This window comes from Lithobates pipiens, unplaced genomic scaffold (assembly GCF_037356315.1).
Source record: "Lithobates pipiens isolate NorthernLeopardFrog02 unplaced genomic scaffold, aLitPip1_a1.2 Scaffold_8, whole genome shotgun sequence".
Classification (NCBI taxonomy): domain Eukaryota; kingdom Metazoa; phylum Chordata; class Amphibia; order Anura; family Ranidae; genus Lithobates; species Lithobates pipiens.
The window spans coordinates 441,447,477-441,469,335 of NW_027507903.1; the positions used below are offsets into that span (position 1 = coordinate 441,447,477).

General features: G+C 46.5%; 1 protein-coding gene across 1 annotated transcript in view; it reads left to right on the plus strand.

Moving 5' to 3' along the window:
- Positions 1-21,859, plus strand: part of CCDC69 (coiled-coil domain containing 69) — an 89,026-nt gene that overhangs the window by 36,171 nt on the left and 30,996 nt on the right. The window contains exons 2-3 of the mRNA XM_077468329.1: positions 7,146-7,203; positions 7,637-7,785. Of these exons, the coding sequence (XP_077324455.1) occupies positions 7,146-7,203; positions 7,637-7,785 (207 nt within the window). The remainder of the gene's footprint in view (positions 1-7,145; positions 7,204-7,636; positions 7,786-21,859) is intronic.

The following is a 21,859-nucleotide window of genomic DNA, read 5'->3' on the forward strand; positions in this document are numbered from 1 at the left end:
TGAATAGTGAAAGGAAGGGGTTTAGCCATAGGGTAATATGGGGGGGGGGGGGGGGCGTTGTACGGGCTCCATGTGACCTGTTTTCCAAGTCCAAAGGGTGGTAAGCACAAAGGGGGATAGATTATGAGGGGATTTCTGCTCTCTAAACAGTAAAAACTGTTAGAGGAGAGGAGAGTAGAGGAGTTAGGTCAGGCAACCACCAATAAGCTGTAACTGGCTGGGAAACTGAATAATGCTTAAACCAATCAGGCATAGCCTATTCTCTCCTATTAAGTGGTCTGGTAAGAGTAATGAATTTATACCTGGGGGTACCCCAAAGGAAGGAAAGAAACATTTGTTGGAGTTTAGTAACAAAGGTTTTAGGAAGCTATTATAGAGAATTACGAAAGAGGCAGGTAAATTTGGGGAGGACCTTCATTTTAAGGAGGTTGATGTGACTAAGAAAAGAAAGCCGGAGGTTGCTCCATTCCTTCAGTTTAAGCTTGACCTCAGATAACACAGGATGAAGATTTTGTGCAATATAATCGGAGACCTGAAGAGGAAACAAAAATACCCAGATAAGTGAAATTTTCCACCCACTGTAGAGGGAGGGACCCAAGGGTGGAAGTTCACGCCCTGTTATGTGACTTATGCCAGGTAACCATCAGACCTGTGAATTGAGAGAATGCATACATAGTCGCATCATTGAGTAACAACAGTAAGTCATCAGCCTAGAGAGCTACCCTCTCCTCCAGCCACCCCACCTGTAGGCCACGGATCTCAAGAAAAACCCCATGTGCTCCCGCAATAGGTTCCATGGCAAGGGCAAAGCAGGCTGGAGAGAGAGGGCAGCCCTGGCTAGTACCCCTTTAAAATTAGCAGGGGATAGAGAGAAGGCCTCCCAACCATATACTAGCCAGAGGGTTAGAATATATATCACTTTCAGACCGGACCAATTTGCTGGTCAAAGACCAGACCACTTTTTGCGATTCGGCACTGCGTCGCTTTAACTGACAATTGCGCAGTCGTGCGACGTGGCTCCCAAACAAAATTGACGTCCTTTTTTTCCCACAAATAGAGCTTTCTTTTGGTGGTATTTGATCACCCCTGCGGTTTTTATTTTTTGCGCTATAAACAAAAATAGAGCATTATTTTTTACTTTTTGTTATAATAAATATCCCCCAAAAATATATAAAAAAACATTTTTTTTTCCCTCAGTTTAGGCCGATACGTATTCTTCTACATATTTTTGGTAAAAAAAATCGCAATAAGCAATTATTGATTGGTTTGCGCAAAAGTTATAGCGTTTACAAAATAGGGATAGTTTTATAGCATTTTTATTAATAATTTTTTTTTTTTTTTACTAGTAATGGCGGCGATCTGCGATTTTTATTGTGAATGCGACATTGTAGGGGACCCATCGGCCATTTTTGACACATTTTTGGGACCATTGTCATTTATACAGTAATCACTGCTATATAAATGCAGTGATTCCTGTGTAAATGACACTGGCAGTGAAAGGGTTAACCAGTGGGTGGCAGTGTAGGGGTTAAGTGTTCCTAGGGGAGTGTTACTAACTGTGGGGGGGTTGGGCTTTCATTTAGTGTACACTGATCTCTGCTCCAATCACATGGAGCAGAGATCAGCGTCACTAGTTGCTAGGCAGAATAGACAAATGTTGTTTACACAGCATTTGCTCTATTCGGCCGCTCCGTGAGACGATTGCGGGGATGCCCGCAGCGATCGAGTCCGCGGGTCCCGCGACCGGACTCACGGGAGTCCCGACCAATATGTACGCCAATATGCCTGCCCGTGCCATTCTGTCGACGTACATCGTCGTGCGCTGGTCGGGAAGTGGTTAAGGCCAGTCAATAAAGCAAAGCGGGAGTCCCATCCTCCACAACACCTCCCATGAATATAACCATTCTACAGTATCAAATTTTTATGTCAAGTGTTGCTATAGTCCTGGACCCTTTATTTAGGTAAGGAGCATGTATATTTGAGAATAAGCAACGGGCATTAATATCTGTTGATCTGCCGGACATAAAGCCAGTTTGATCAGAGTCCTATGAGAGAGGTTATGACCCTGCTCGTTCGACAATTTAGAGTTCGCTAACACTTTTAAAAATTCCATGCCATCAACAAGCTTTCTGATGTTACTGCTCTAGGGAGGAGGAAGTGGTATCTGCTATATCAACAATGACATACACAATGGCAGTCTCTATATTATGGCAGTCACTCTGATAACGTGCAGTGTTCTCAGCTAATAAAAATGATCGTCAGTCTTTGACAAGACACAGGCACGGTAGTTTACACTGAGATTTTGTAGTGTTTGTCTAAACAGTGAGTAATCCACGTACACCTTTGGGCGAAGTCTTTGTTTTTAATGCTTAGTTCCAGCCAATTTTTTTGATTTGGATAGGGATGGGGATAAGGAGTAAGTCACAGCATTGAGATAACACAGGAAGTATGTAGAGGACACAGCACTGAGTTTCTGACCAGGACAACAGGTTGATTTGGCATTTATCAAACTGATATAAAAAGATGCTTCCAACAGTATATTTAAAGCTGATTGTATAAAACACAAATTAATGCAGCTGTGTAATCATTAATACATCATAAATGTATTGTTAAATGCAAACCGTGTATGTATGCAATTTAGCCTCTTGCAGTCGCTGCAGTGTCAGAGGAAGAAGCAGCGCAAGGAGCCAATCAATTCATGTGCTGACCAGAAGCTTGCTGATAGGAGGAAAAAGCAAAATGCCAGAGATGAGCTCATCACTGTGCTTTTTCTCTTTTCACTGTCTAGTCACAAGCTAGTAAAAGATACTGGCCATCAGACTGAAGGCAGGATAAAATAATGCAGGGGAAATCCCTGGGTTAAAGATGAATATTGCAGAAATAGCTATATTTGTTTTTTATCTGTTAAAGGGCTATTAATTTTTATCATATTTCTGGCTAGCATTGTGTTTTAGGCCGGGTTCACACTATAGCGATGTGGGAACGCCGCAAATCCGCGGCGTTTACCCGCATCGCACACCTCCCGCCGGCAGTTCACACTGCCCTATGCGGACGGCTGGGAGTGTCAATGTTATGTTAATGACACCCCCAGATCCGTCGGCATATCGCAGTGCGATCTGCCGACTCGCACAGGAATCGGATCGCATGGTGTGAACCCCCATGCGATCCGATTCTGTTGCGGACCCAAAAAAGGGTCCCGTGCGAGTTTGCTGCGGGAGCGCTGCGAATTCAGCCATACTATCTGTATGTCCAAAAAGCTGTCGGTGACAATCAACACTGCGCTATCCCCAAGAAATTATATACAAAAAGAAGCTGCTAACACGATCACAAGGATAAAATAGTGAACAAAATACCAAATATTAAATTATAGTGTAGCGCTATAGAAAAAAGAAGGAAAATAGTCTATTTAAACTACTTAGTGATATAACGATATTATATAAGTGTCAAAATTAAATAACATTCAGTGATGCTTCTCAGACTGCACCACACTTGCATAAAATCGTGAAAAAATTTTGAACTGAAGAAATCAAATAATGTGAAAAAGTCCAAAATATACAAAAAAATAGTCTATTGTTTAATTTAAATTAAATCCAATCCACACGTGAGAGGGAAAGAACCATCCACCTTCTTCTTATAAGGACCACATGCAGGCACCCTGTGGCATTTCCATCACCAAATAGGATGTAAGCTTACCAAATTGAATGGATCCAAGCGAATATATATTCGAAGGATCAATTAGGCTTCTAAATACTCTTTTATATAGAGCTCTCCACCATAAATGACTCTCCAGGGAATTTTCAACCAAGTACTCAAACGATGGGAAAATCTTCCGCTTTAAACTCCAACGCACATTATGGAACTCATACAGGGAGAAAATGAGGGCCACAATAGTGTAAATCCGTTTAAAATTTTTTAATAAAATAAGTAATGAACTTACATGTATCCAATGAATTAAGCGCTTATATCATATAAAAAATAGAGCTGCAGTAGGAGTCCCGACGCGTTTCGTCCTCAAAAGACGTCATCTGGGGTACTACTCCACTGCAGACCACTTACTTTTATACTAGACATACCAATCTGGGCGAAAATTCGATCTGCCTGTGTCACCGCATGTTACTTCCGGTTTGACCTGGCATCCGGCGTGCGTTCCACGCCTCATTGCCGTGTTATTATATAAACGACCCCATAATCATATGTCACGAGATACTAAAAATAAAGCCTTCCATAATAAATATCATAGCCGGCCTTACGAATGTTCCATAACGCAGAAAAGTGAATATTCAAAAACCGTGACGCTATACACAGCACGTCACTTCCGGGTCATGGGTAACAGTGAACTCATCAGCCAATCAGGAAAACACAGCACGTCACTTCCGGGTCATGGGTAGCAGTGAACTCATCAGCCAATCAGGAAAACAACGCAAAAACTATTCTGACATCACTTCCGGTCTTCGCTGGGCTACGACCAGACAGAGGCTGAGACGCACCGCACCTACAGAGCTCCCACGTGGGGATGCGTCAGATCCCGGAAGTGATGTCGATAGAAACGCCCCAATGCCAGTTAATGATGGAACGCAAATAGACGTGCGCCGGAGCGCACATCTTGTAAACTAAAACTTTATTGTAGGAATAAATAACATCAGATAATGACGCTCAACTACCAGTTGCTAATGGAACGCAAATGAACGTGCGCGGAAGCGCACACATTCCATCAGGACCCATAATAATTTACTATCCACAATAATTCCGGGTCTCAGAAACTAGTAAAGGGAAAAAGAAAAGAAAAAGAAAAGGCGAAAAATAAACTTATTTAAAAATAAATACACTACCCTCATATCAGGAAGGCAAAAAAAACAAGTAAAAAATATATTATAAAAAACGTAACAGATGTATTCCATAACAGATTCAAATTTGGCAAAAAATATTACATGCCAGATTGTGCTTGTCAAAAATGTCAAATTGTACAAAATAAACGGATTTTTACCGCAAACTCAGTACAATGGAACCTCAATCCCAGAAATTACCAGGAATAAATAAACATGGTAATACACATCTATTTTTTATATGATATAAGCGCTTAATTCATTGGATACATGTAAGTTCATTACTTATTTTATTAAAAAATTTTAAACGGATTTACACTATTGTGGCCCTCATTTTCTCCCTGTATGAGTTCCATAATGTGCGTTGGAGTTTAAAGCGGAAGATTTTCCCATCGTTTGAGTACTTGGTTGAAAATTCCCTGGAGAGTCATTTATGGTGGAGAGCTCTATATAAGAGTATTTAGAAGCCTAATTGATCCTTCGAATATATATTCGCTTGGATCCATTCAATTTGGTAAGCTTACATCCTATTTGGTGATGGAAATGCCACAGGGTGCCTGCATGTGGTCCTTATAAGAAGAAGGTGGATGGTTCTTTCCCTCTCACGTGTGGATTGGATTTAATTTAAATTAAACAATAGACAATTTTTTTGTATATTTTGGACTTTTTCACATTATTTGATTTCTTCAGTTCAAAATTTTTTCACGATTTTATGCAAGTGTGGTGCAGTCTGAGAAGCATCACTGAATGTTATTTAATTTTGACACTTATATAATATCGTTATATCACTAAGTAGTTTAAATAGACTATTTTCCTTCTTTTTTCTATAGCGCTACACTATAATTTAATACTATCTGTATGGCTGAACTTGCATCGCTACGGAGATCGGATGTGATTTGCTGTGCGACTCACATCTGGATCTCCCCCCGCAGCGGTGTGAACCGGGCCTTAAAAGACCAAAAGGGAGCAAATAAGAAGAGTTTTCAGGGTTTACATACATTATAGGAACGTATTTCTGTATGTGACCCTTTCTAGGAGAGTATTGTCTCACTTCTTTCCCTATGACAGGTGCATGTAATAAGGGCAGATAGTTGTCACTGGCGCAGGAAGACACAAAGTGCAATAAAAATGTTGTCAGCAGCTCTAGCCCCTACCTTCGCTACCAAAATATGTTTTTGCTTTTCTTTATGTCCCTGTAGGAGAGATTTCGCACCCATTTCTGTCCTATTTGCGGTGAGGGCACTGACATTAATAAAAGCCTATACAATAAAAGTAAATGTTTTGGCTTTATTAACGTTATTTAGTTAGTGCCACTGGTACCATTTCTTCCTCATCTCTCTATAGACCTAAACTGGCAGAAACAGATGCTAGAAGATAGTCAATACATGCCTGCGTATGTATAATTACTGCGCTGTCCTATAGCTAAAGTGATATCCGATATGCGATTGAATACAAGAACAGTAATAAACTTAAACAGCTGCGACTTTGCTGCAAGATACACGCACACACAAACAATTTTACAATAATAAGCTGCGCTATAAACAAGGCAAGTGATGAATATAGTATTGTGACTGGGTGCAAATTGATACAAAAAAGTGATTGATCAAATAATAAAGGATTAAGAGTCCATTCAGATTAATAATCCAATATCCTCGGTGCAATTATCACACACAACACCCAAGAGTAGTGATACAGGAAAGGGTCGGTCTTCCACCTTCACACAGACTGCCGCTTACCAGCTTGTATGGATCTCTTAATTATAGGAGATCGTATGCACCAATGGCTTAATACCCAGCCTGGATCTTTAGTTGCTCTCAGTCAGGATCAAAGCGCCTTTTCAGGGGTTGGTGGCTCAATCAGGAGGTAAGTGGCAGATATTTCCCAGGAAAAAATCATAAAGAGAATGCTTCCATGGCGTAAAAACCATATGGAATGTATTTTATAAAAAGATAAAAAATATTACACTTACATTTAAGTGATAACATATTTGCAAAGTACATGCCGTAGTGCCCCAGGACGATGTGTGGTGTGACAAAACGCATAGGGAGGAGCGACATGCTGATGTCACTGCTATACACGGAAGTCCCGGAGCCACGGGCCGTTACAGAGAGCCAGGCCAGCTTCATTCTTTTTGCCTTACATAATGTTATCACTTAGATGTACGTGCAATATTCTTTATCTTTTTATAAGAGATCCATACGAGCTGGTAAGCAGCAGTCTGTGTGAAGGTGGAAGACATGCCTGCATATCTGACCACCCTTTGGCTGCCTGAAGCTTTATCAAATAATACCATGTCAAAAACAAGTCCTCTTTTTCTTACAGAGTCGTCAGAAAACAAAAGAGAACCAGCAGACCTCTCAAGAGCTGAACAACATAGCTGGTAAGACGGCTGTCTTTGATCTTCTATCTTACAAGCTATAGCAAGGCCAGAGACCAATGTGATCACAAGGATAAAAGAAGTTGTCACTCACAAGAGGGTACCCTGAATGCAATAAAAACTTGACCAGTATTCTGTTCCATACTGTTATCAAAGAAAAAAATTAAACCTTGGGTTTACCCACACGTTACCACTTCCAGTTCTCTTCAAAACTTTTGTCCACAAGAGAATCTGTCAATTGTTAGCCGTTGGCAACCCACTGACTATCCTTTCCCTCCCTTTGTTGTATACATTAATTCCAGGTCATCTAATTGTCATTAATAGCAATTCAGAGTAGATATAAATTCTATTATGTATTTCTTTGGCCAAAAAGTGGTTTTGTAGACATGGATTTTGACTGGACATTCGTTTTCTCTTTATTCTGGTCCTTACACAGGAAATGGTTCAAGCGAATGTTTGCAGAAAATCAAAGACTATGAGCAAGAAATCAGAAAACTCATTCAGTCCCACCATGAGGAAAAGATGTCCATGGAGGAGGGCAACAAGAAGAAGATGGAGGAGCAGGAACAGGAGCTGAGGGAAAAGGTCAGTTGTAAAATTGGGTGACGTATTATTCCTCTACAGGAGCAATAGTACTGGGTAAATGCTGCAGTAACACTGTAGTGAGAAACTTTAATGTGGCTGAGAATATATGAACTGCAATGTTCCTTAATATGGATAAGGAACCTGGCAAATGTAGCCTGTAGCCTTTTCACTAGCTCTATTAAATTCAGTTGTAATATGCTTGGTTGCTTTGGGCTTCGGCACTACCAGAATTTGTGCACATTATCTAAGGCCTGGTTCACACCTATGCATTTTTTAGTGCATTTTCAGTTTTACAGAAATGCACTACAGTTCATTTAACATGGTTTTGTTATGGGTCACGTTCACATCTGTGTATTTTATGGAAAAGGCCAGGGACTTTGTTTTTTGGTTCCATAGACTTTAATGGATCAAAGTTGTGTATTGAAAAAAAGCAAAATGCACCTGGAATATGCAAACTGCAACCTGCATGGGTGTGAACCAGGCCTAAATGTCCAAAAAATGTTATGGTGCCTTGCTGGACATCCCATTCCAAAACCTTAACCAATTAAAATACAGTTTGATGCACTGACCCCCACCCCTTTCACACACACGTCACCCCCTGCAACAGCCTCCATACGATTTTGGAGTTTATCTGTATGAATTTGTGCCCAATCAGCCAAAAAAGCATTTGAGCATTTGTGAGGTTAGATACTGATGTTGGATTAGAGGACCTGGCTCGCAATATGTGTTCTACATAATTTCAAAGTTGTTTAGTAGGGTTGAGGTCAAGGAACTGTGCATGTCAATTGAGTTCCTTCACAAGAGGACTTGGCTTTGGCATAGGAACAAAGTTATGCTAGAACAGAAAAGGTCGGTCCTCTCTTCCTCAAATTTGTTACCACAAGGCTGAAAGAGTGCAGTAGTCCAAAATGTCTTTGCATGCTGTAGCATTAAAAGTACCCTTCACCGGAAACCCCTGAACCTAAAAAAGTGGGTGTCTATTTACCTTGGGTCCTATAATGTACATGTAGTGCTCACTGTAGGTTTAAATTATTGTTATTTCCCAAGTTATAGCAAAGCACCCAGGCAGACAGCAGCAGTCCATTAATTATGGCTCAATAAACAGTCTAAGGGTGCTTTTATTTTGGTAAATGTATTGCTAGTAGAACTTGCTTGAAGTGAAAAGTAGAACTTAGGAAGGGTTCTGTGAGTAATGCAGGATACTTTAAAAATGAAATCGGTAGCTAACTGAGGACAATTTGCTATTGTAGTAGTAGCAATAGTAGTAAGTAGCAGTGGCAAGCTAGAACAGTGTCAGAAATAAGGATGAGCTTCGTGTTCGAGTCGAACATTGGCTGTTCACCCGTTCGGCGAATTCCGAACGTTATGGGCCGTTCGCGCCAAATTCGTGTGGCGCTCACGGCCCACAATGCACTGCGTCATCGCAGTGCATTGCTGGCTCATGATTGGCCAAGCATGCACTGTGACCCTGCATGCTTGGCCAATCACAGCGCCAGCAGCGAGGAGAGCCATGATTGGCCACAGGCAGGATGCCTGTGGCCAATCATGGCTCAGGCTGTGTAGTACACGCCCAACACCCAACACTGTGTAGTACACGCCCAACACCCAACACTATATAAGGCCGCCAGCGCGGCGGCCTAGTGTAGTGTGTTGGCGTCTGAAGCAGTTAGTGGGTGTTCTGTGTACCTTCAACACAGTACACACCGATCGTTATCAGCCGATTTTCGATCTTGCTCTTCTGTAGTGGTTGTTGTCTGTGTGCCCTGACCGCAGTATACACTGCTATATTCACCTCACCTATATAGCTAGTGATCTATCTTTTATAATAGAGCTTGCAGTCAGTAGTGTTAGGAGCTTGTGCGTGCTGTCTGTACCCAGTACACACCGCTATATCCACTTACATAGCTCTTCTCTATTTGAGCCCACTTGCTATCTGCAGGAGTTATTGGAAGTTGTGTGTGCCTCCAGCACAGCACAGTATACATCTGTATATACCCCTTTATCTCTGGTGTTCTATAATAAAGGCATCTGCAGGAGTTAGTGGGTGTTGTGTGACTCCAGCACAATATACACCTGTATCTACCGTTTATTGCTGTTCTCTAATAGAGCCATCTGCAGGGCTTAGTGGGTGTTGTGTGACTCCATTACAGTATACCCATTTATCTCTGGTGTTCTATAATAAAGGCATCTGCAGGAGTTAGTGGGTGTTGTGTGCCTCCAGCACAATATACACTACCCAACTGCTGTTTTACCCAACTCCCTTCAGGCCATTACCATGTCTGGAAGGCCAGCAAGGAGAGGCAGACAGGCGCGAGCCGATAAGAGGGCAAGCAGGCTCTGTGTCTAGAGACAACAGTGCTGGTCGTGGATGCAGTGCATTGTCATAAGCACGTGGCCATGGGACACGCTTGTCCTTCTTTTTGGCAGCTGGACATGTTGAACCGCAACATGCCAACGACTTGGTAGAGTGGATGACCAAGCCCTGTTCATCCTCCTCAATCTTTCTCACCCAGTCTCAGGGTACTAGCAAAGCAGCTGCCAACGCATCGTCTTCCCTCCTCTCAATGTCATCATCAGTGACTCCTTCCCTAGACCCACCATGTCCTCCTGAGGAGTCTCCTGAACTCTTTGAGCACAGTGTTGGGTACATGCTCCAGGAGGATGCCCAGTGTTTTGTGGGCTCTGATGATGACACTCGGCTAGAGGAAGGCAGTAGCGTGAGCGCAGAGAGAGGGGATGCTCAAGAAGGACAGCAATCTGGCAGTCATGTTCCACAAGCTGCAGCATACTGCCAGGTTTGCTACAGCGATGAAGAGGGAGGGGATGATGAGGGCACTGACTCCACGTGGGTGCCTGGTAGGAGAGAGGAGGAGGAGGCGGCACATGTCCAACGAGGCAGGATGCCCTCCAGGGGCCAGCTTAGGGGCAGCACACCGACTGAATCACACCGCAGAGCTCCGCCTGTGCAGGGCGCTGCCTCTGCGCGTTATTCTAAAATTTCTTTGGTGTGGGCCTTTTTTGAGACGAGTGCATCAGATCGCACCGCTGCTATTTGCAACATATGTCTCAAGCGTATCTCACGTGGCCAAAACATCAGCCGCTTGGGCACCACATGCTTGACCAGACATATGTTGACCTGCCATGCAGCTCGTTGGCAAGCGTACCTCAAAGACCCACACCAAAGAATAAAGCGGACCTCTCCTTGCTCCTCAACAGCTGGCATCTCCAACCCCACTAGACCTTCAGTCCTCTCTGAAACCTGCTCTGAGAGGAATGAAGGTGTAGAATTAGGTGTGTCACAGCCAAGTGCTTCCGGGCACTCTGTTAGCAGTACACCCACGTCCGATTATAGCAGGCAAATTTCCCTGCCCCAGCTGCTGGACCGGCGAAAGAAGTTCACTCCCAGCCCTCCACATGCCCAGCGGTTGAATGCTAGCTTGGCTAAATTGCTAGCACTTCAACTGCTGCCTTTTCAGTTGGTAGACTCGGCCCCCTTCCGTGAGTTTGTACAATGTGCGGTTCCTCGGTGGCAGGTCCCCAAACGCCACTTTTTCTCACGGAAGGCGATTCCGGCTCTCTACCGGCTTGTGGAAGGCAATGTCCTTGCCTCGCTGGACAGGGCGGTCAGCGGTAAGGTGCATATTACCGCTGACTCATGGTCCAGCAGGCATGGACAGGGACGTTACCTGTCTTTCACGGCCCATTGGGTCACTCTTCTGGCAGCTGGGAAGGATGCAGGACAAGGTGCAGTAGTGTTGGAGGTTGTTCCGCCACCACGCCTACAAAATGCTACTATTGGTTGTGACACACCTCTCTCCTCCACCCCCTCCTCTTCTTCTTCCTCCATGGCCTCTTCCAGTGCTCTGTCCTCAGAACCAGCGGTGCTCCGTAGGCGTTCCAGGGGCTACGCAAGTACGCAGGCAAAACGATGCCATGCCGTGCTTGCGCTGGTTTGTTTGGGGGACAGGAGCCACACTGGGGCGGATGTTTTGTCAGCTCTGCAGGGGCAGGCCGAGAGGTGGTTGACGCCACGCCAGCTTAAGCCAGGAATGGTGGTTTGTGACAATGGCATCAACCTCCTCTCCGCCCTCCGACAGGGACAAATGACCCGTGTGCCCTGTGTAGCTCACGTCCTTAACCTGGTGGTGCAGCGGTTCTTGGGCAGGTAACCCGGCTTACAGGATGTCCTGAAGCAGGCCAGGAAAGTCTGTGTGCATTTCCGCCGATCGTTTAATGCCTGTGCTCGGCTGGCTGAGCTCCAAAAGGAGTTGAACCTGCCCAAGAACCGCCTTAGATGTGACATGCCCACCAGGTGGAACTCAACGTTGGCCATGCTGCAGCGGCTGCACACGCAGCAGAGGGCCGTCAATGAGTACCTGTGCGACTACGGCACCAGGACAGGGTCATGGGAGCTCGGTTTTTTTCTCACCACGCCAGTGGGGCATGATCAGGGATGCATGCACTGTCCTGTCACCGTTTGAGGAGGCCACAAGGATGGTGAGCAGTGACAGTGCATGCATCAGTGACACTGTACCTCTTGTCCACCTCTTGGAGCATACGCTGCGTGGAATAATGGACAGGGCACTTGAGGCAGAACAGAGGCAGGAAGAGGAGGACTTCCTTGCCTCTCAAGGCCCCCTTTATCCAGACAGTGTTCCTGCTGTGCCACCCATCACACAGGAAGAGGATGAGGAGGAGGAAGAGGAGGAGGAGGATGATTGTGTCAGCATGGAGGTGGAGGCTGGCACTCAGCATCAGCAGCAGCAGTCTTGTAGTGATGATTTACAGTCCCAAGAAACACGTGGACTTGTACATGGCTGGGAGGAGGTAGCTGCGGATCATGTTGTCCTTAGTGACCCAGAGGACTCCGGACCGAATGCCTCAGCTAACCTACGCTGCATTGCCTCCCTGATCCTGCAAAGCCTGCGGAAGGATCCTCGTATTCTTCGGATCAAGGAGAGGGACCATTACTGGCTGGCCACTCTCCTTGATCCACGGTACAAGGGTAAGGTTGCCGACCTTATCTTGCCATCGCAGAGGGAGCAGAGGATGAGACATCTCCGGGAGGCCTTGCAGAAAGGTCTGTGCGACGCGTTCCCAGAGACTGGGAGGTTACAAACTCCTGGTCCTGGACAACGTGTTGCTGAGGCATCGGTCAGAAGGAGCGGTGGAGAAGGTGGCCGTCTGACTGATGCTTTCAGACAATTTTTTAGTCCGCAGCCCCAAGGTATGATCGGTTCCAGCAACCATCGCCAGCGTCTGATTTACATGGTGCAGGAATACCTAGGGGCAAGGTCAGACTTGGACACCTTTCCCACCGAAAATCCTCTGGCTCACTGGGTCTTGAGGATGGATCACTGGCCAGAGCTTGCACAGTATGCAATTGAGCTACTGGCCTGTCCTGCATCCAGCGTTCTTTTGGAACGCACCTTCAGTGCTGCTGGTGGCTTTGTTACCGATCACAGGGTGCGCCTGTCCACCGAATCAGTTAATTCATCAAGATGAATCAGTCTTGGATCACCCACAGCTACCAAGCACCTGAAGCTGATGTAACCGAATATTTTTTTTTGAAATATCACATCCCTTCAAGACTGCCTATGCTGAGTGACTGTCCTGTTATGTTGATTGTCTATCCTCTTCCGCCTCCGCTGATAGGTTGGAAGAACATTTCTGGCTCTGGGTGATGCCATCAGCCCAATTTTTCTGCCCCTGTTTAACAGGGGCGTTTAATTACAATTTTTGATGCAATGCTTTGCAGCAGGGCTAATTCCTGCAATCAAACAAGAGTATATGGGAGAGGTTGCAGTGTCGTGGCACCAGCACCAGTGCCTAAGGCCCAATTTTTCTGCCCCTGTTTAACAGGGACTAGTAATTACAATTCTTGATATAATATTTCACAGGAGGGCCCGTTCCTGTGCCCACCCAGAGTAACTGTGAGGACTTATAGTGTTGTGGCACCAGCACCACAACCACCAAAGGTCATTTTTTCTACCACTGTTCAACAATGGCATGTAATTACAATTCTTGATATAATCGTTCACAGCAGGGCGCTCCAGCGCTCACCAAGAGTCACTTTGAGGGCTTACAATGTTGTGGCAAAACCAACACCTTGTTCCGCCATTTCTGCAGAGCATATAGGGCAGGCCCCTACTTTCAAACATCCAACTTACAAACATCTCCTACTTGCAAACGGAATGAGACAACAGCAAGTGAGATAAAAAAAGATGGAAGACAAAACAAATTATACAGGGGTGATAACCTTTCCCTATGTTTTCCAAAAAGCTTAAAAATAGTTTTTCCCCAATCGTCTTTCAGGACAGCCACCTTAGAGAGACACCGGCTCCTCCCCTCTGAGGAAACACCGCCTTCAATTTCATAATTTAAGCCTCCTCCTCCCTTCGTTCCTCAGTTATGGTGTTTCCTCCGGCGGGGAGACATCGCCAAGGAACCTTAGGCTAAATTCGGTTGGTGAAACTGAAGCCACCCGAGCGGAGCCCTGGCCCCGTTCGGCTATCCGACCGTTCATCGGTCGGTCCAGGACAGTCCTATCAGCGGGGAGCTGTAGTGTTCGTACTGTCCATATACCCTAAACTCCGCTTGGGGAAAGCGGGAAGTTTATGGGGTCGTCCGTTCGTTCACCCGCGGGGGTTTCAACGGAACAAACAGTCCAGTCGGCTGGGGAAGCTGAATACTCGACTGACCTTTACACGCACTCCAATCTTCGCTTGGGGAAAGCAGGAAGTCTTTGGAGAGGTTCATCCTTGCGTTTCGCCCAGTGGGGTGCTGAACGAAGGCGTCCAGGGCCCCCCTGTGTACGCAGCCGGCTGGGAGCTGGAAGCCGGACCGGTAGGCGGGCGACGTCAGTTCCGGTGGGGGCGGACCCCTTCATTCGATCCGCGTCTTCCGGTTCCGGACGCGGCACGTGAAAGGGAACCTAGCGTTCGGCTGGTGCAGCCTCTCTTTTCACAGTTGCACAGGTAGCTGTTAGAGGCGCATTCGTACCACGCTTCCTCAACGGGAGAATGTCCGAGGCAGAGGCTTCAAAAACTCCTGGAGATAATAGCACCAGCCACTCGAAGGTAAGAGGAAACCTGGGGAGGTGTTCCCTTACTTGTATCCAGTAGCTCCACTGGTGTTCCTCCTTGGTGGTCGGGGGGAAGGGTAGTGTGTCTGGGATCCTGGTGATGGTTGATCCTAGGGGGGGCACTCCCGGTGGTCCTCTATGTAGCGCTGGTGTTGCAGTTTTTTAGGCTCATGCTGCCCCTTCCTGTATTTTGTGTCTTTCAGAAAGCCACGAGCAAGTCCCCCCATGGTTCTAAGAAGAAGTGCCCTTCGTGTAGAACGTCTATGGGAGACTCTTGGTCTAAAGCTATTTGCAAACAATGTGTTGAGGATTTACTTAAGGAACAGGCAGTAGAGCAGGGTGCAGATCTGGTAGCTTCTATGAAGGAACTCTCTGGTACCTTTCAGTCCTTCCAAAACTTTTTTTCCAGTTTTCAGTGGCCCCAGCCTCCGAGTACTCCTACACCAGCGCAGCAGAGTGTACCATCCAGCCCTGTGGATGTTCCTCCTGCAAGGGGAGAGAATTCAGAGGGTCCCAGGGAGGAAGCTGAGGAGGAAATTGACAGTGTCGTTTCAGACTCCCAGGGGGAGTCTGACGCAGAGATGCTGGATGGGGAATCCAGCAGAATCTCGCGGTATAAGCTTTCCCTGGAGGAGGTGGATGAGCTCTTGGGAGCGATTCATACCACTTTAGGTATTCAAGAAGAAACTAAGACATTGTCACTCCATGATCGGATGTACAAGGGCATGGGGGAACAAAAGAAGCGGGTGTTCCCAGTGCATGACGTCTTGATCGATACCATCAAGAAGGAATGGCGGGATCCCGAAAGGAAACCTTTCTTTTCTGGGGCATTAAGACGTAGGTTTCCTTTTTCGGAGGAAGAGACTCTTGTCTGGAATAAATCTCCCAGACTAGACGCTGCTTTTTCCCAGGTGTCCAGACACACTGATCTATCTTTTGAGGATATGGGGGTACTGTCTAACCCTATGGATCGAAGGATGGATTACCTTCTTAAGAAGGCCTGGGATTCGTCACAGGGAAATCTTAAGCCAGCCATGGCAACCACGGTGGTGGCCCGCAACATGGAGTATTGGCTCACCCAGATTAGCGCACACATTGAAGCAGGGACAGCAAAGGAGACTATTCTATCCTCCTTTCCCATGCTTCTTAAAGGGATAGCCTACATAGCGGACGCCTCGGCGGAATCCGTGAGGATGTCGGCAAGGTCCTTGGCCCTGACCAACTCTGCCAGGAGAGCCTTATGGTTGAAGACCTGGCCTGGAGACAATGCATCCAAACTTAAACTTTGTGGAATCCCCTTTACAGGAGATCTACTGTTTGGACCAGGCCTTGAAGCGGTGCTAGATCGCACAGCAGACAAAAGAAAGGCCTTTCCTGTTAAAAGGAAAATTGGGGAACAAGCCAAAAGAAAGACTCGTCCCCAAAAAAGGGTTGTACCACCCCGTACGGTTCAGCAGAAGAAAAGTTGGGGACCCAAAAGCAAGGGCCCCGGGGGAGCAATTTTTCGCCCTCCTGAACAGCCCAAAAAATCTCAGTGACAGGGTCACGGTGGGAGGAAGATTGGGGGCCTTCCTCCCACAGTGGGAAATGATTTCCTCCAATCAGTTTGTCTTGGGGATCGTCAGAGGAGGTTACCATTTGGAGTTTTCGGAACTCCCTCCTCTGAGGTTCCTTGTCACCGAGCTGCCAAAATGTGCAGAAAAATCATCTGCCCTTCTTTCCTCTCTTCAGGAGTTGGAAGAACAGGAGGTGGTAGTACGGGTTCCAGTAGGAGAGACAAGCAGAGGCTTCTACTCTCACGTCTTCGTGATTCGCAAGCCTTCGGGAAAGTTCAGGCTCATCCTGAACCTGAAGCCCCTGAATGTCTCAGTTACCTACAGAAGGTTTCGGATGGATTCGGTTTACTCAGTAAAAGCACTCCTACCTCCGAACTGCTTCATGGCATCAATAGATCTGAAAGATGCATACCTGCATATTCCAATCGCAGAGTCCCACCAGCGTTTTCTCAGACTGGCAGTGAGAACTCCAATGGAAGTACTACACCTTCAGTTCAGAGCGCTTCCTTTCGGACTATCCTCTTCCCCCCGAATCTTCACCAAAGTGATGGCAGAAGTTCTGGCATTTCTGCGTCTCAGGGGAATCTCGGTGATCGCATATCTCGACGATCTCCTTCTGTTTGCCCCTTCCCCAGCACAATTAATTCAGGATTTACAGGTCACAAGAAACCTGTTAGTAAGCCTGGGTTGGCTCCTGAACCTGGAGAAATCCAACTTAATCCCTTCCCAGAGGGTCACTTTCCTAGGGTACGAGTTGGACTCAACAGTACAAAGGGTCTTTCTTCCTTTGGAAAAAATTCAAAAGATAGACAGGGTTCTGTTGTGTCTTCAGGGCAACCACCAGATCTCCATAAGGAAGATCATGTCAGCGCTAGGGTTGCTGACATCCGCTCTTCCAGCGGTTCAGTGGGCAGGGTTACATTACCGCCCTCTACAATTATTTGTGCTGAAGGTTTGGGATCACAGCCAGGAATCTTTGGATTCTCTGGTTTCGATTCCAGATCAGGTAAAGAGGTCCCTCTGGTGGTGGAGGAAGGGAGCAAATTTGTCCCAAGGTCTAGAGTGGGTCATGCCAACCTCCAGGGTGGTCACGACCGATGCAAGCAGCTCAGGTTGGGGGGCACACCTAGACTCCCAATTAATACAGGGTATTTGGGAAAAGAGGGACTCGAGGAGATCCTCGAATTGGAGGGAGCTGAGGGCAGTAGATCTAGCTCTCAGAGCCTTTCAGAAGGAGCTCCGGGGGAAGCACGTAAGGGTAAGGTCGGACAACTCCTCGGTGGTAGCTTACATCAACAGACAGGGGGGCACCAGGAGCAAGTCCTTATGGGCCCTAGCGGAAGCCATCCTCAGATGGGCCGAAGCAAATATCCTGTCCCTTTCAGCAATCCACTTGAAGGGAGAACAAAATCAGGTGGCAGATTTTCTCAGCAGGAGAACTCTGAGAGAAGGCAATTGGGTTCTCAAGCAGGAAATATTCGAAATGATCACCCGGAGATGGGGGATTCCTGCAATAGATCTCTTTGCCGCAAGGGAAAATGCGAAGGTAGCAACGTTCTTCTCCATAAACAGGGGGGACGGGACATTGGCGGTGGACGCACTAGCACAGAGTTGGGGTTTCTCCAGGTGCTATGCTTTCCCCCCTCCAGTGCTCATTCCAGCAGTATTAAGGAAATTTCAAGCGGAGAATACTACCCTCATTCTAATTGCACCTCACTGGCCCAGGAGGCCGTGGTTCTCGATCTTGAAGGGCCTGTCTGTAGAACCCCCCTGGATTCTCCCAGTGCAGGAGGATCTTCTGTCTCAAGGTCCGGTGTTCTGCCCTCAGGTAGGACGATGGAACCTGGCAGCGTGGCTTCTGAGGAAGAATTGCTAAAAGCCAAGGGCTTCTCAGACCGGTTGGTAGCCACTCTTCTAAACTGTAGGAAAAAGGAAACCCAGTCCATTTACTTAAAGGTATGGAAACGGTTTAACAGCTGGTGTTCAGAGGGTTCCTTCAACGTGCATAGCCCTATAGCCGTTCTAGAGTTCCTGCAGGCAGGGGCGGATAAGGGGTTAGCGCTTGGAACACTAAAAGCTCAGGTTTCCGCTTTGAGCGTGTTTTTAGAGAAACATCTAGCGTCAGATCCTTGGGTCGTAAGGTTCTTCAGGGCCCTAGGTAGGCAAAGACCAGCTTCAAGCTCCCCCTTCCCGGTTTGGGATCTTTCTTTAGTTTTACAGGTTCTCACAGGGGAACCTTTTGAGCCGTTAGAATCTTGCTCATTAAAGCTGATCACTCTCAAAACGGTGTTTTTGGTGGCGATCACTACAGCAAGAAGAGTAAGTGAACTCGAAGCCCTTTCTGTCAGGGCTCCCTTTTTTCAGGCTTTTCCGGATCGTCTGGTTTTGAAGATAGATCCGGCCTTTTTGCCTAAGGTAGCTTCTAGTTTCCACAGGATGCAGGAGATTGTGCTACCTACATTTTGTTCAAATCCAGTTAGAGAACAGGAACACATGTTTCACAGACTAGATGTTAGAAGATGTGTTCTTTATTATTTAGACTGCACAAGTCAGTTCAGAAAGACAGATTCACTTTTTGTTTTGTTTTCAGGGGCCAGGAAGGGTTCCAAAGCCTCTAGACGTACCATAGCTAGATGGTTAAGGTTAGCCATTGGGCAGGCATACGTGGCAGGGGGATTAGATCCTCCAGCGGGCATTAGAGCACACTCAACCAGGGCCGTGGCAACTTCTCAGGCAGAGTGGGCTGGTGCGTCTCCGGAACAGATCTGTAGAGCTGCAACGTGGTCCAGTTTTTCTACGTTTGTGAGACACTATAGACTGGATCTTCTGTCAGCCAAAGACCAAGCCTTTGGTCGAAAGGTGCTACAGGCAGTAGTCCCACCCTAAGGTAATATACTCGCTTATCCTCTCTAAGGTGGCTGTCCTGAAAGACGATTGGGGAAAAATGGAATTACGTACCGGTAATGTCCTTTTCCAGGAGTCTTTCAGGACAGCACCGGTTCCCACCCAAATTGTTGCAGATCATCGGGAACTCATTGCATGAGATCGTCAGGTAAGACTTAAAAAGTTTATTTGTTTGACGTGTTCTTGTGTCTCCCCAGTTTGGCCGGAGGTACTCTGGAAGAACTGAGGAACGAAGGGAGGAGGAGGCTTAAATTATGAAATTGAAGGCGGTGTTTCCTCAGAGGGGAGGAGCCGGTGTCTCTCTAAGGTGGCTGTCCTGAAAGACTCCTGGAAAAGGACATTACCGGTACGTAATTCCATTTTTTTGACTGGAGCTACACTTTAAAAATGTACCAGTTGAAAATTACAAACAGATTCAACTTAACACAACAAACCTACACAGTCCCTGTCTTGTTTGCACCACCTGTATACTGATGTTCTGAGTATATAGGGCCTGGGGGCCACACGCATTTCCTTTTTTTAATATGGGTACAGGGTTCCCCTTAATATGCGTACAAGACCCAAATAGGCTGGTAATGGGCAGGGAGGGCTACCCATGCCATTTTTCTCAATGATTTTCAACCATATTGCAGGAACCAGATATAACAACATTAAAACCGCAAGCAGTTTTAAATGGTGTTATTTCCGTTTAATGTCATTTTGTGCAGGGACTGTTCTAAACACGGGAAACACGTGGCACTCCACAGGCATACTACAGACATCCCCCAGGAACCATATTTAAAGGAATATTTCACTTTTTTTTTCACTTTAATCGTCATTAAAATCAGTGCTACCGCCAAAACGGCCATTTTTAAAAACATTTTAGGCATTGACCCATGTCCCCTGGGGCAGGAGCCAGGTCCCCAAACCCTTTTTAGGACAGTATCTTGCATATTAGCCGTTAAAATTAGCACTTTTAATTTCGAACGTTCGAGTCCCATAGACTTCAATGGGGTTCTAACGTTCGTACGAATTTGGGGTCCATTCTAAAGTTCTGGTGCGAACCGAACCGGGGGGTGTTCGGCTCATCCCTAGTCAGAAACCATGAATCAGTCCAAGACAGAAGTACAGTTAAATCACACTTGTTTAATAATAAAAGTAAATAGAACAAATGTAGTCGAAACATAGCCAAAGTTCAGTAACCAGAACGGATAGTCAGACAAGCCAGGAATCAGTGTAGTGGAACAGCAAGCAGGATCTGGAGCCAGAAGGAATGTCAGCCAAGCAAGTCTTTAACAAGAGCGCAGGAGAAAGTCTCTGTGATGTTGACCAAGGCAAAGGCATAGATCATCTGGGCTGGACAGCTTAAGTAAGCAGAACTGACGAGCAGGATATCAACGGGTGAGTTACTGTGGAGAGATAGGAGCTGACACCTGAGCAGCCAGCTCAGAGAAGGAAGGGCTGAGCCCAGCTCTGACAAACAGTCTATATGTGCACAGCTGGAGACCATGCAGAAAAGTGTAGAGCAAGTAATAGGAAATTGCAGTAGTCCATATTTCACGGCTGGGGATCATGAAAACTTCAGTACAAGGGAAGAGGCTCTACTCACAGGGTCCTAGAACATACACAGTCCAGTGTCCTGCCCAGGAGTGCCCCAGGGCAAGGAGAACCTCAGGAACCCATTCACCATCTGGGCACACCTCCCTAGGGATTGGATATGCCCTACTAAATATTCAGGCTGAGGATTTGAATCCTTCCTCCTTAATCTCTAGAGGAGTGTCACAGTTCAGCTGCGGCGCTGATCTGTGTCTTACCTTTACTGCTGTAGGTCGGCTGTCACCTGTTGTTCAACTAGCTTGTGTTCAGCTCTGCTGCACTCTGCAGCTGAGTGTCGCCAGCTTCAACTGTTGCTTAATTGTCATTCCTTCCTGCTACTTCCTGTACAGCCCCCATGTGCTTCTCTATTTAAATTCCTCTCAGACCAGCTTCTGGTTGCTTGAGCAACGCTCGTTTCTGACCTCCCTTCGTGTGACCTACTTTAACCTGACCTCTTGTGTACCGACTCGGCTAGTCCTCCTGATTTCCTTGTCTGCAGCTCGCCCTGACCTTGGCTTGCTATCCGGCTCTCCTTTGCTTCATTCATTCATCCATCCATCCTTGTCTGACAGTGTCTTCTGGTACTCCCCTAGCGAGCAGGGTGAATCCTGGGGTTGTGACCTGGGGTCAGCATGCAGCTAAGCCCAAACCCTCATGAGGGGGTCCCTGGCAGAATACTGGCTGGCCCTTAAACGTCACGCCCTGGGGGATCCTGTGTCACCTGCTCGCCTGAGGACTTACTGTAGTAGTACCCTGACAAGCAGTCTCTTGGAGTCGGAGGGAAGTAATAAAACTCCCAGCCTATGGATCCTCAAGCAGACCAAAGTAAAAAGTTTCAGCTACTATAGCTCCAGCAGAAGCCCAAACTAAATTTACCTATTAGCCTGTGTAGTCACTTTCTACTAACCCTTACCCACTGTGCCCAAAACTTGGACTATACATATGCTTAAAAGCA